The sequence below is a fragment of the Scomber scombrus genome, chromosome 10, assembly GCF_963691925.1.
Source record: "Scomber scombrus chromosome 10, fScoSco1.1, whole genome shotgun sequence".
Classification (NCBI taxonomy): domain Eukaryota; kingdom Metazoa; phylum Chordata; class Actinopteri; order Scombriformes; family Scombridae; genus Scomber; species Scomber scombrus.
The window spans coordinates 5,949,524-5,963,926 of NC_084979.1; the positions used below are offsets into that span (position 1 = coordinate 5,949,524).

Here is a 14,403-nt window from a genome sequence, read left to right on the forward strand (position 1 = left end):
AGGAATCCGCTGAATTATTCATACTCATTATTAAACATCATTCCAGGGTTTGAAGTGGTTTTACAAGTACCCTCTCAATCACTAACTTATCCCCCCCTCCTCGCTGGCAGGTTTTAAATCCCAAGAAGAAAGGCAAAAAGAAGAAATACATCAATTCTGGGACTGTGAGTTCAGCCACCTTTCCCATATCTGCCTGTCTTTTCTGCTGTATCAGTATTTTGTGTTATCTCATATATTTATATATATATAGATAGTTCTCTCTCATCTGCTTCTCTCTCGCTGGCTCTTTTTACTGTCTGGCCACCTGTTTGTCTTTATACCTTCTCGTCTACCTGGCTCTGATCCCTTTTCCAACTCCCTTCTCTGTTTATCACTTTGTATGTGTGTTGGTACATGTTTGTGTGTGTGTGTGTGTGTGTGCCAGGTAACTCTGCTGTCCTTCAAAGTGGAGTCCGAGTACACCTTTGTGGATTTCATCCGAGGAGGGTGAGTGGAATAATAATTAGCCTGCTCTCACAGTGAGTGTCAACAGCACACCATTTTCTTTGTGTGCGTGTGTGTGTGTGTGTGTGTGTGCGTGTGTGTGAAGTTATCTGAAGATACTAGACTAAATTTCCTTGAAAGCTCTTTTGTGAGCATCATACTATATTACATATACTTTCCTGATTGGGTGTAGTTTTTGGGAAGTTTGCGTTGGTATATCTAACACCCAATAATTGAATGTCTAATTTATTCAGTTCATTCACTTTTAATTACTGGTTGCATTTGTTTTACCAAATTAGACCTTCAAAATGGTGGAAGGAATACCGTCCCTCCATACTGATTAGCAAGTGAACCAGTAAACTGATTAAATTGCAGTTCATTGTGTTAGTGTGTGTGTGTGTGTGTGTGTGTGTGTGTGTGTATGTGTGTGTGTGTAATACAGAGTATATGATGCATACTGAAGTGTGTGATGCTCATCGTTGTTTCCTTCTTTTCCTCTTTGTTTTGCATTTCTTATGCAGAACACAGCTGAACTTCACAGTGGCTATAGACTTCACAGCGTCCAATGGTAAGTCGCTTACTGACATATTTTAAAATACATGATATTCTCTTGCATGTGTTTTTCATACATTCATTATGTCTTCACTATATACGCTGCCATTGTATCCAAACATCTTTAGATCAGATGTGATCTCCCAACACCTTCAAACTTACATCAGACCTAAAATAAGGCCCTTTGCAGAGTGCTGAACTGACTGAGGTGAATTAGTTGTCTCCAGTAGTTAATGGTAAAGCAATAGTTCTAAGCTCTAATTAATAAGATCTCATTAATAATTCAAAGTCAGTGCACCTTGAGAGAAATAGTCCCAGCACGTACTTTGAGACCCTGTGAAACCACAAATTGTGGATTTTACATTTCTGTTTGTGTTTGGATTAAACAAGTGAGGTACTATGTAATTTAGTGAACTTTAGAGGTGCTGGTTGGCATATATTTGCGCTTTGGGCAGAACTAGCTTTCCATTTTTTAATCTAATCTAAGACCTGCTGGCTTTGTAGCTTTAGAAGGGAGTACAGGAGTATCAGTATCTCATCTGATGAAATAAGTGTGATTCCCAAAATGTCTAAACTATTTCTTTAAAACTGAACAGTAGCAGGGACATAAATATGGGGTTGATGTGAGGTTAATTGTTTTTTTGTTGTTTTTGTACATGATCAACAACAATAACCACATTAGAAAAAAAAAAAAATAATACCTGGAAAACTGTAGGTATTGCTCTGTTCAGTAGTCTCCAGTAAAACCACTGACCTGAACTGGTTCACTAGTCCAGTAGTAATTTTATTAGTTATTATTATATTATTATAGTAGTTCTAATTGTCCAATAGAAAGTTTTTTTTAACCACTCATGTTTGTATGCTAAATATCATTGATGTCAGGTGCAAACCTTATATGTCCAAAACTGTTACTTTTCACTGACCAAATCCAATGGGTCTAATGGTGTGACGAGATTTAGTCACAAACTGTTTTTAATGCTTTTCATTGCTTAGATATTTGTAAAACCAACAGACAGACAAAATATGGACAAACAAGGTTTCTGCCCCACAGCGACGATATGAAACTAGCGCTAGGAGTTAACATGGCTTTAAAACTGGAGGCAGGAGGAAACAGTTAGCCTGGCTCTCTTCAAAGCTTAAAGGTACTAGCACCTGCAAATCTCACTTATTAACATGTTATATCCAGTGCTTGATCTGTAAAGCAGGAGGCCCCAGAACATGGAAAGGGTGCTGATCCAACAGGTCAGGGGAGAGAATGACTCACGGAATGCATCAAAAAATCCACTGTGCCTGGAGCACATTGGACAACACCTAGAAACAAAACAAAGCAATCTGTAACACAGCTTGCCTCCATTATCAGAATAGTTGCATCTGACGTGACAATTGAGCCCAGACTAGGCTTCACGTGTACATATCATATGTGTTAAGTTTTCATTAGCCATAAGTTACTCATTTCACCGTTTCACAGTCCAAACACCCACTTGCTTAGCTGTGAAGCTTACACTAATCATATGCCAAAATATTTAGAAACAAAAAAGCATTGAAGCACTTGCCAGCATACAATGCAGTATATATGCGACATATGTGGGGATCACATTGCCTCATTCATTTGCTGCCTGATGCATTAATCATCATCATCATAATACTCATCATTCATCACCCTCGTAATCAATCATCAACACAACACATACAGAAAACATGTGCTCCCCTTTCTGTTTATTTGTCTAAAATAACACACAAAACATCCATAAAGCCCTTGTCCTCCTTTTTCCTGCTTCTTAAGTTACTTTACTCCTAGCAATGCCTTTTCTACCTGTATACTGCTTTTATCGCCACACTGTTGATCCACCAAAACAACTTTGGAATGCTTAGGTTCCAACTGACCTACTGATTTAAAAAAATCTACAGATTTGACTGTCTTTTTGATATTTTACTAGCTAGTTTCCTCCTTATAGCTGAGAGTATCCTAATTATCGTTATTATTATTATTTGCCCGTTATTTAGTGCAAGATATGTGATTAACACAAATTGAGTTCAGGATAAGTGATTAACACGAAAAGCCAAGAGAGCCAGACAGTAATGCAAAGATAACAATAACATGAACAATATTTTTTTAAATAAATACAATTTTGGCTTAATGTTAGTTGCAAGTGGTGTGTGTCTCTATGTGTGTGTGTTAGCGTGGGAAGGCGTTATGTTTTTTTTGTGTGTAAGCATATAGAGGGAAGAGAGCAGAGGGGAGAACAGAGAAGAGAGAAAAAAGGAAGGCTGCAGTGTTGTTGTGGGGGATCTCTGGTTAGGCGCCAGGGTGAAACCAGGATGAGTCAGGACAGAGTTTTATTTTTTTCTCTCCCCATCTCCTCTCCGCTCGTTTCCAACCACTTCTTTTTATAGTTGGTTTGCTTATCTGTCTGTACACCCCTTTCTCTCCTCTTCCCCCTTCCTTGCTTTAATTGCTCTCTCCTGCTCTAAGCCAGTCCCAGATACCCCAACCCCTTAAATAGAAAGATGCTCCTCAGACCCAAATGAACATACCCCCATATGTACTATTTCCTGTTAAACCCCCCTTTCAGACACCAAGCTGTTTAAAACAGTCAGGACCCCCAAGCTCCCTCAGCAACCTGGGCCCATTATTAAATGGATCCATCATACAGAGGCATTTTTTAGTTGGGGGAAATGAAACTTAACAGAAGATAGATAAATAAGTATGCAAACCAATAAAACAAGTAAGTAAATAAATAAATAAGAAAGAACAATACGTTAATAATTAATAATGAAAAAGAAAAAAAAACCCACACACAAATCAAAGATATAGTTGAGTAAATGGGTTGTTAAGTCAGCAACTATAGTGCATAGCCTGATAGTGAAGACAGTGTGTGAGGTGTGCGTTGTCTGGCAGTGAGTGAAAATCATTTTTAACCAAGTCCTATCACTAATGATAGTAAGAATAATAATAGTAATCAGCACATTTTTAAAAATGGAGAGGGTACCATCATCATTGTTAGCTCCATCATTTATTTTAACGCGTGAAAGGTGGTTTTTGGACTGCAGCATCCCTGTTATTAGGGCTGAGTGACAAGGCCGTAGCCAGGATTTTTCAAATACCGAGGTCAAAAAAAAGACCATGACTTATATATCAGGTTGAAGTAATCCATGATGTATTTATACCGCTTTCTTGCTGTGCATTTCTCAGTCATGGTCACTCTTGTGGTCCAGTTCTTTCTTATCACTTCCAATTTTGCAACTTAAATCAACTCCTATTTCAGTATTCTACAACTTCCATGGTTGTATATTTAAAAATTATATTTGCAATATATTATTTTCTTAGTTTGTTCTTAAAATGTGTAATGGAGCACGGCCTGCTGGGAAAGGGAGAAAAGGGCTCATCCAGTGAATGAACAGTTTGCAAAATTGGTTCATGTCCAATTCACAAATGTAGACAACATATTTCTGGCGATTTTCAAGTCGCAGTTCAACATCTACTGCAGCGAATATTTTTTCTTATTTTAACTGCGACTTAAAAATCTCCAGTAATATGCTGTGTATATTTGTGAATTTGTGACGAATCTGCTGACGGAAGCGCAACACAGCTGGAGCTTAAATTGGAAACCAGTTGGGACATAACACCTAGGCCGGGGCCGGTGAAAAAATTCCCGGTGGATTTCAAGACCTCACTCCTCCGCTGGCTATAGCCGACTACTTTCGTTTTGACATGGCAGCGGTATCTGCAAGTACGTGTCACGTGATGGTCCGTTGCAAGGATAATTGTCTCATCGGCTATTTTCACTTCACAACAAAACAAAACTTAAAAAATAAAAATAAAGAGGACATGACCTCGGTGTCCTCAATGGTAGCTACGGACATGCTGAGTGACTGCTTTAGACCAGTTAACAGCATAATTTAAGATTTTAAAATAAGTGTTTTTGAGGCAAATGGTTTCAGGTAATGAAGAAGGATTTTGTAAGTAGAGTAGAATGTCATCTGCATAAAGACGCATCCTAAGTCAAATCGCAATAACTGGGATTGAGTGATTGATGGCTCTCTCTCTTTTTTCAGATTTAAAATGCGTCCAAAATAGGCAAACAAGCAATTTACAAGTCACTGGGAAATAAAAGCATGACAGAACAGATAACATAACATAAATATAACATAAACTTTATTTACAGGTACCAGATCCAATCAAATGGGTGCCAATCCCAATCGGTACCAACCTGGAGAACCTGGATTCTCTTACAGCTGGATCAGGTCACAAATTAAGCCCTGGTTATGTCTTATTTGTTTAATCCATACAAAACCAGTGGAGTTATAAGTTCTGCACAGGGGGTTTATATGGTTGATTCTTTTATGACTGGACAGAGTGACCTTTTCATCCTGTCATCATTGTCAGGTTGCCAGGCAACCAGCAGAGACAATCAAGACAGAACATTAAATATTTAACTTTAGAGGTGCTGGTAGGTTGTGTTTTTGTCAAATCTTCTCATGTTACTCTGGACAAGGAAGGAAATAAGAGCATATTTCCCAAAATGTCAAACTATTTCTTTCAGTTGCACTTTCAATGGCAATGAAGGGAGCAATTATTTTAAATATTTTTGCGATGTCGGAGTCATACATCAAGAAACATAACCAGTTATCGTTGCTCAAGATATGAGGACGTCCAACATGGAAGCCAGAGAGTGATTCCCAAACTGTTTGTTGCTATCTGACCTCTTTTAAGGACACCTGCAGCAAGGTGCCATACTGCTCCTTCACTCTACTTTGCTAGTGAGCAATGATGTGCTTATATCTCTGAAACTGTTAAAATGCCACAACCTTACTTTCATGTTTTCAATCAGCACAGACAGGAAGCAGTTTACCTCTAAAATATCACACTTCAGTGTCAAGGCATTTGTCCCTTTTCATCTCTGTAACATAACATGACTTTCATTTTTCATGGCAGATAACTCTCGTGCTTGTGATGGTGGGTACGCCGCTGTCTTGAATAGATTGTTACATTTAGGCTCTTATTTTCACATGGTGGAAGGTTCAGCCAACCGTGCAAGGTGTACCGGGCGTTGTGAATGTGTTTGGTATTTTCATGGCCAGAAGAGCGCGGTGCACCTGGGGCGCAGTTGGAAGCTAGATGGGATTAGGACGAATACATTAGCAGTAGGTGTGTTAGGAGCAGGCATCTGTCCTGACTAATCAAATCATCCCCCTCCTTTCATCCCATTTTAAAAGCATAGCACTCGTTTCATAATGGAGGAGAGTGTCCAGACCTGCCCAACACAGGTGAAGAAGTCAAGTTGGAAATTCGTGTTCACATAGGGTGGAATAATTCCCCCACTCAAAATACTGAGGCAATTGGGTAATGCTTTTACATGATTGCATAAATGGATAATCCTGTTTATAAGATATTTCTTTGATTTTGCAGAGATAAAAAAAGTATTATGTTTGTTGATTCTTTGCTTAGTTCTTCAAACCAAAGCCTGTCTCTATTGACATTAAAAATGCAAATGTTAAAAGCTATTCTTGGGAGACCTGAGGTATTTTTTTGGCATCAACCAGCTGTTTTCTAGGGGCACACACGTACAGCTCCTTGTATTTCGCAGGTGAAAAACTGGCAGAGAGAAAGAAGGAGACATATAATCCTTCAATTGATTGTGTTGTGTGTGTGTTTTCCTCCAAGGTAACCCATCTCAGCCCACCTCCCTCCACTATATGAGTCCCTACCAGATGAATGCATATGCCATGGCCCTGAAAGCAGTGGGTGAGATTATCCAGGACTACGACAGTGACAAGCTCTTCCCTGCCTACGGCTTCGGAGCTAAGCTGCCCCCTGATGGCAAAATCTCCCACGCGTTCCCACTGGTAAGACATACACGCACACGCACACACACATACACTCACAGTTTACTCGTAGCAGGGTGTTTGGACCAGGAGTCGTCGCTGCGGCAACAGCTGGTCGCACAAGTTGAGAAGTCGGCTCATCTGCCAACCAGCAGGAATCTCCCAGCAACCCTCTCTACTTCCTCCCTGCCTCCTCCTGAGGGATGAGGGCAAACAGTCAGAAACCACTGGATGCACAACTGTAATCAAGCCAGCTCTCTCCTTATGTTTTTAAATTGGTATTAACTTTTCTTTTTATATTTTTCATAACAGCTCTACACCATTCACATGGGTACATAGTACTAATCATGAATTATCTCCTGTACACATACACACTAAGATAGTTAGCCTTTCTTCACAGGTATTAAAAAAAACACTGATTTCACCAGTAATGATAATGCTGTAATCAGAATTTTTTAGTTTAAATATGATACTGAAATGAGCTAAGATAAAATATGTAAGTATAACTACTATATAGGACAAGCTTAACCCTCACATACTGTTCATATTGTGACACATAATTAGTCTCTACACCATTTCATATTTCATAAATTCCCCTATCAGTCACTAATACATGTTTGATTAATCCTTATTGAGGCTGTCAGAGAGTGAACAGAGTATTCTATTTATTTATGGTAAAAAAAATTGTACATTTGCATATACAAACGTGTATCAGCTGCACACATTTTTTTTAAAAGATTAATTTTATTTCCATTTTCGTATATTCTGGGTCACATCTGGAAACATGGCTAAAAAAAATAGTATAGGGTGTTTTTACAGCTTTCAATTGTAAAAATGGGTCAAATTTAACCCTTAACAGTATGTAAAGGTTAATGATCATAATCATATACTGTCATCATCATGGTTTGCCAATGTTTTTGTATCATCACCTACTATAGGCTATAATGTTCTCTCCTCTGTCTGTCTGTTACATCCCTCATATAGTAGTCATGGACCACTTTGTTTTAGGAACGTTTATTAGCATCTTATTACTGTCAAAGTATGTTGATGCCTCCAAATGTTGACCATGTTGTTGGCAGTTGTACTAATATTGTCTAATAGTTTAATTTGTGTCAGCTCCTTTAATAGAACAACTGACAGATAAATGTGTTTGCTGATTTCCAGATGTTTGTGAATGAAACTTGCCCACAAACTTTTTCAGCCAAAGTCAATAACAAAACGATTTTTCGCATGAGAGCATTTTTTTCTCACATGGAAGTCAGGGTAGGGTTAGAAAGGCGATGCATGTCAGCACTTCATCTCCTCTCTTTGCTGAAGCCTCTGCTGCACATGTGAAAGTTGATCAGGGAACAGATACCCCGAAGGGATCGTCTGCACAGTAAACATTTGCAAAGCCCCTTTTTTCCCTTTTTTTTTGGAAACCTGCAATTTATTATCTTCATTTTCTTATTCTGCTTTATTGGAGCTAATTCAATTACCATCATCCTTTGCAGAAATATGTGATGAAGAAACACGTGATGGAAATCAATGCAGGGACCAGATCATCAAAACAATGTGTTACAGCCTTAGTATTCAAAACCTTCACAGAGTTCCTTTAGACTTTATTAATATTATAGATTATTTAAGTCTTAAATTTTTATATGGACTGGAATCTACTAATTTACTTACCAGATATCACCAATTACCCGAGGTGCAGGACAAAAAGTAGAAACAAAGGAAAAAGAGAAGCTGGTGAAGACCTTGCATGTTGATATTGCAATTATAAAAACAGGGGAGCTTATACATTTTAGTTTGGGGACAGGCCCTCTTTTTCTAAGTGAGCGGCACATGATTGCACTTTATTTTATTATAGCACTGCTGATGCTTTATAGTCTTTTTAATAGTTCTTATTGTTTATTAGCTATGTTTAGTTATTTCATCTATTTCCTTTACATTTAGTCATGAGAAACACAATTTTCATTACACTGTATGTGTTAAATAGATATGACTGGAATGTCAAATAAATACATTTTAACTTGAAATTGAGCCATTAAGACCTAAATTCAACCAAGTAGAGTGAAAAAAATTCCCAGAAACTTTTGCTCCAACTCTAAGTCAACATTAGGTTTCCTGGATATGGTCTTTTTTTCTTTATTTTTTTTTTTTTTTACAGTTTGTTGAGCACACATAATATCACACGGTAGGTCTGATAAAGGTAAATTAAATACAGTAAATAGAATATTATCACCATGTTTAAAGCAACCACATCAACAACAGACTGAACTGGAAGCTGAGATCCTTCAGCATGTGTACCAGTCTGTTGTGGCCAGTGCACTATACTTTACTGTAGTCTGCTGGGGGAGCAGCATTGAAGCAGACTTAATAAACTGATTAAGAAGACCGGCTCAGTAATTGGCTGCAAACCAGACACCTTTGAAGTTATGGTGGAGAGGAGGACACTGAACAAACTGTTATCTATTATAGATAATCCTGACCACCACCCTCTCCACTGCCTACTGGACACACAGCAGAGCACTTCACATCACAAGGAGCGATACAGGAAATCTTCCAATAACTCTGCAGCATCTCAACTCTGTCTAACACAGAGAACTCTCAGCTTCAGTTTCATTCTCAACTAAACTCCACTCTGTTTTATTCCTACAATAACTTTACTCATGGAAAATTTGCACAGTTTTATATTTCCACTTTATCTCATTGCATTTTTAATACTTTCACGACTTTGCACACTTGTCTAATGTATATGATATGCTATCTTATTTACATTTTATTGTATTTATAATGTATGCTAGGGTTAGGATTGGATTCTTATATTCTTGTAAGGAGCTATTTTATTGTAGTTATTTGTTGTGTTATATATATTTCTATCTATAGTGTTGCTATTTATTTTTACTGTGTATTTATTATATTGTGTGACGCTGTCTATCTCTCTATCTATCTATCTTTCTATCTATAGACAGACAGTTATGTGACCTGGATGGGTTGATTTTGCTTAATAATTGCAGTGCCTTGTCAATCATACTGTTTGTTCACTGGAGCATGTTGTGTGCTGTCTGTTGCAGGGCAGTGACAAAGAAGATCCAAACTGTGTGGGTATAGAGGGGGTTCTGGAGGCCTACTTCGAGAGCCTGAGGACAGTACAGCTGTACGGACCCACCAACTTCGCACCTGTTATCAACAAAGTGGCAAAGTGAGTTTGAGAGCGTGTGTTTGTGTGTCAGAGATGTAAGGTTCAGTTATATCTTTTAGATCATGGGAAAAACATGTTTTCTTTCACCCAAACCCACGGGATTTGTCTTCAGTGTATTTATAGGTCTCGATCAAAGCTTATTAATGACATGACTCAGATGTAGCTTCTTCATTAGATTAGAGATTCAGTTGTATTTATGAGACAGTGGGGGGCAAGTCAACATGTACAGGATTAAGGAGGTTACAGCATCCCATCAGCTAAGAATATGTTCTTTTCTTCCTCAAAGTGTGGCATCAGAAATGATTCAAAACATTGATATGAATTTATTTTTTTAAAAGCCCCAGCAACACTTGTAGTATAGAACAATTTTACACGTTTCAGCTTACATCAATCAATCAATCAGACTTTATTCATATAGCCCTTTTCACACACGCAGACACTTTCTCTCACACATAACACACGCACACACACTTGAGAGAAGACAACTGAAGACTGAAGAAGCGCTATTTTACTCTCAACAATTTACAATGAGGAAACACCAAAGACTGGATAAAACCAAATAAATAAAAGGAGCTAAAAATAAATGATTATATAAATAAATAAAAACCATGTGTTTTAGTTCTAATTTTAGGAATTAGTAGAAGACCTCTATCTGAAGACCTGAGAGTTCTGGATGGCTCATAAGTAAAAAGCAAATCTGATAAATAAGTAGGACTAAGACCATTTAAAGCTTTAAAAACCAATAAAAGAATCTCAAAATCGATCCTGAAGCACACAGGTAACCAGTGCTCAGACTTTAAATGTGATCTGGGTTCATTAGGGTCATCATAAAACACATTACAAGAAGTATATAAAAATAGTGTAGTTAAAAAATATATACAAAAAATAAACAACAGACAATTAGCTTAAGATGCTCAGAATATCTAATGCTGCTTGTATACTTTGAAAATCTTAAAACACTTCTGAAGATGGGTTATCAAGGGAATTTTCTGAATTCCTTTAATATAACTGCTCAGTTTTTTAGGTAAGGTGAATAGCCTCTAGTTCTCCTTTTCATCCTTTTCCCATATTGACATTCAGCATAGGACACAATGGACAGTTAACAGTTAAAGGAATACATTGATCTTGTCTGTCTTTGCACCTGACAGCTATGTGAAGTACTTCCATGTTTTTTTCCCCAATGTTTTTGTTGTCAAAAACATGGATTGACCTTATTGTTAAAGCAGAATAGTGTTGGACATCTTAGCCTATGTGTCATTGCACTGAATTATCAGGGTGTTTTTTATCTCACCCTGCGTTTGACACCAATGTGTCGAGCTGTAAGAGGCTTAGAGGTGGCACAGAGATCACCCATAGAAAACATACACACATATAGACAGAGGTGCTAACGCCAACACACACACACACACACACACACACACACACACACAACACTGGTCTCATCCTAGTGTGTGTGGCTGAAAACGCATGTATGTGCACTCACATATAGATACATCCACACAGACACACACACATATAGATCAATGTCTTGTTCAGCCAGGTGGAACAGCTGAGTCACAGGTATTAGATTCTATCTCTGTGCAATAAATACACACACAGCAGGTGAAGGGCACACTTTAACACACATGCAGACACACACACACACACACACACACACACACACACACACACACACACACACACACACACACACTTATGTGTCGAAACACTCATCTGGCATCATATCAAGCCAGCGCTGATATGTTGGAAATGAAGAGCAGTGGAAAACAAGACGCAGGGTCACATTGTTTTCTTCCTGCAGTGTTTTTTGTTGTTGTCTTGTTTTGTTTTGGGGTTGTTTTTTTGTGTTTTTTTAATATTTATTTTTCAAGGGTCTCTCTGCTGCTCAAGGTTATACTTTTAAGTGGTAAACACCTCAGTGGTCTATATGGGGGTACAGTATCCTAAAACAAACTCAAGTGTGGAGGGGATCAGATCCATTTTAATACAATTTTTCTCTGTTGTATTAAGCCAACATATATTTATTCTCATATACACCGGAGTTATATATTTGTTGAATGTTATAAATATATAACTGATAGATAGAAAGACTGTATCTTTTGCAGAATAGCAGTAATTGTGGTCACAAATTAAATGTACGGGCTAATGGTGGTAAATGTTAAAATGGAGTGAAAGAGAAGCACAAATAGAACAGATAGAATAACATTACCTAATGTAACCTAATGGTCACACTGGTCACACTGGACAGAGAGGCTGTACTGACATTAACCCTGAGTGTGTTGAAATGAGTGGGAGTGTTTTATACTTATAAATTCAGCTTTTCATTTGTAATAAAAAAAAGTTTGATTTCATCTTTTAAAAGTTACATAATTTCACTGTAACCTTTATTTTCCCAGATGAGGCTAAGCATTTGATGTGGTTTGGGTGACATCTGTGTTCATTAGCTGACAACATCAACATTTGGCATATGGCATATCAATATGGCAGTATGTCATATCAAAGGCTTTAGATGTAGTTTTAGCTGAAGAATCTCAAGAAGCATTTATTTATTTCAATATATGCTACTTTGTTTCACACCGTTACAAAAGCTTGTCTGAAAACCCACAAGAGTTCTAATCGCATATGTGTTTTAAACCATTATTATTACAATAATGATATAATTTTCCTCATTTTATTGTGATTCCTATTCAAATCTGTTGGAAAAAATGTCCCATGTTCACCTGCCCTAATATATGTATAACAGTATGAAGACCATAACCATACCAAAAATATCTGATCACATGTGAAAATGGAAAAACAGCATGTGCACTGGCTCACATGTGAGGTAGTACAGTAGTTAACCCAACTGTTATGGGACAGTATTATGAGACAGATGTCAGTAAAAATACCATCTTACAGTAAAGTATTATACCGAAACATTTGTTGGGTTGTAAACTTCCCCAAATCCATTAAAGAGTAAGGCAGAGCGGCCACAGCAGCGTTCCATGTGCTCACTCTGTGTAGTGGTCAAGGCAGATGGTCGCCCACCTAGAGCCCGGTTCTGCTTGAGGTTTTTTCCCATTAAAGGGGAGTTTTTCCTTGCTGCTGTTGCCAAGTGCTGCTCATGGGGGAATGTTGGGTCTCTTTTAATTAAATTAAAGAGTACGGTCTAGATTGATTGATTGGTGTGGTGCTATATAAATTAAGATTGGTTGATTGATTTACCTCGGCAATGGACACAGTGAGCACCTGGTCCTCTGGAGTCATCAGGGTTTTGGTAGCTGGCTCCACAGCAGCGTTCCATGTGCTCACTCTGTGTAGCACAGAGTGAGCACATGAGTAGCACCTTGTTGACCTGAGCATAAAAATAGTTGAGCTAATTGGGGAGGGTGGGTTTGAGGATGGTTTGAATAACTTGACACATGTGTCAGGGCTCAGCATTATTGGGGAAGTGGTCCTCAATCATTGTCATTTGGCAGTTTTGATGTCCTTGTTGAGGTACCATAGGCCTTGCTGTCACTGCATATAAAAGCTGCAAACCTCATTGGTTATCCAGGGTTTTTTGTTGAGGAAGCAGGTGCAGATTTAGTATATAGGTTAGCACAGAGGATGCATAGTCATTTATATCTGTAATAGAGTCATGGGTGGCAGATTCTCCATGTATTCACAGCAGTCCTGGAGTTGAGAGTCTGCTCCCCACAGTCCAGACAGTGGCTGTCTTTACTGCTGGCTTTACACGTTTAATGAGAGCTCTGTAGTCTGGAGCCAGGAGCAGGCAGAAAAGTGGTCAGACTGCCTGAGGTGGGTGCAGAGTAGCCTTGTATGAGTCCTTAATATTTGCTAAAAAGTTGGTCCAGGGTGTTTTGTCCTCTAGTGGGACATTTTGCTGGAATTTAGGTAAACACCAGGGTTGAGAAGGTTACTTTGTAAATGTAATAGGTTACAGATTACTACTTACTCTATTTAAAATGTAATAAGTAATGTAACTATTTCAATTACTTCATCAAAGTAATGTAACTTATTACATTTGATTACTTTTCTAATTTTCTAACTTGTGTTTTCAGCTGTTAGGGTAAATGTTCCCATTAAGCACCAAAATCTAAGTTCAGTTGATTTATAAGGGAGATCATTTCTTATAAAGCAACATTTATCTCTCATTTGAAAATGTATTCATTAGTTCATGTAGATTTTAGAATATAAAATCTTTTTATACACATTTTTTCTCAGTAACTGTAACGGATTACACTTACATTTATTTTGTAATTAAATTACATAGCGCTGTTACATGTCACTAGTTACTCCCCAACACTGGGTAACACAGTCCTGAGGTTTGTATGATTAAAATTGCTGTTAGCACACTGTAGCTGCTTTAATGC

At 37.9% G+C, this 14,403-nt stretch overlaps 1 protein-coding gene across 2 annotated transcripts in view; it reads left to right on the forward strand.

The window, feature by feature from the left end:
* Positions 1-14,403, forward strand: part of LOC133987270 (copine-9-like) — a 78,551-nt gene that overhangs the window by 56,848 nt on the left and 7,300 nt on the right. For both annotated transcript variants that reach the window (XM_062426575.1, XM_062426574.1), the window contains 5 exons: positions 111-164; positions 425-486; positions 1,005-1,051; positions 6,701-6,882; positions 9,921-10,048. In XM_062426575.1, coding sequence (XP_062282559.1) covers positions 111-164; positions 425-486; positions 1,005-1,051; positions 6,701-6,882; positions 9,921-10,048 — 473 coding nt within the window. The remainder of the gene's footprint in view (positions 1-110; positions 165-424; positions 487-1,004; positions 1,052-6,700; positions 6,883-9,920; positions 10,049-14,403) is intronic.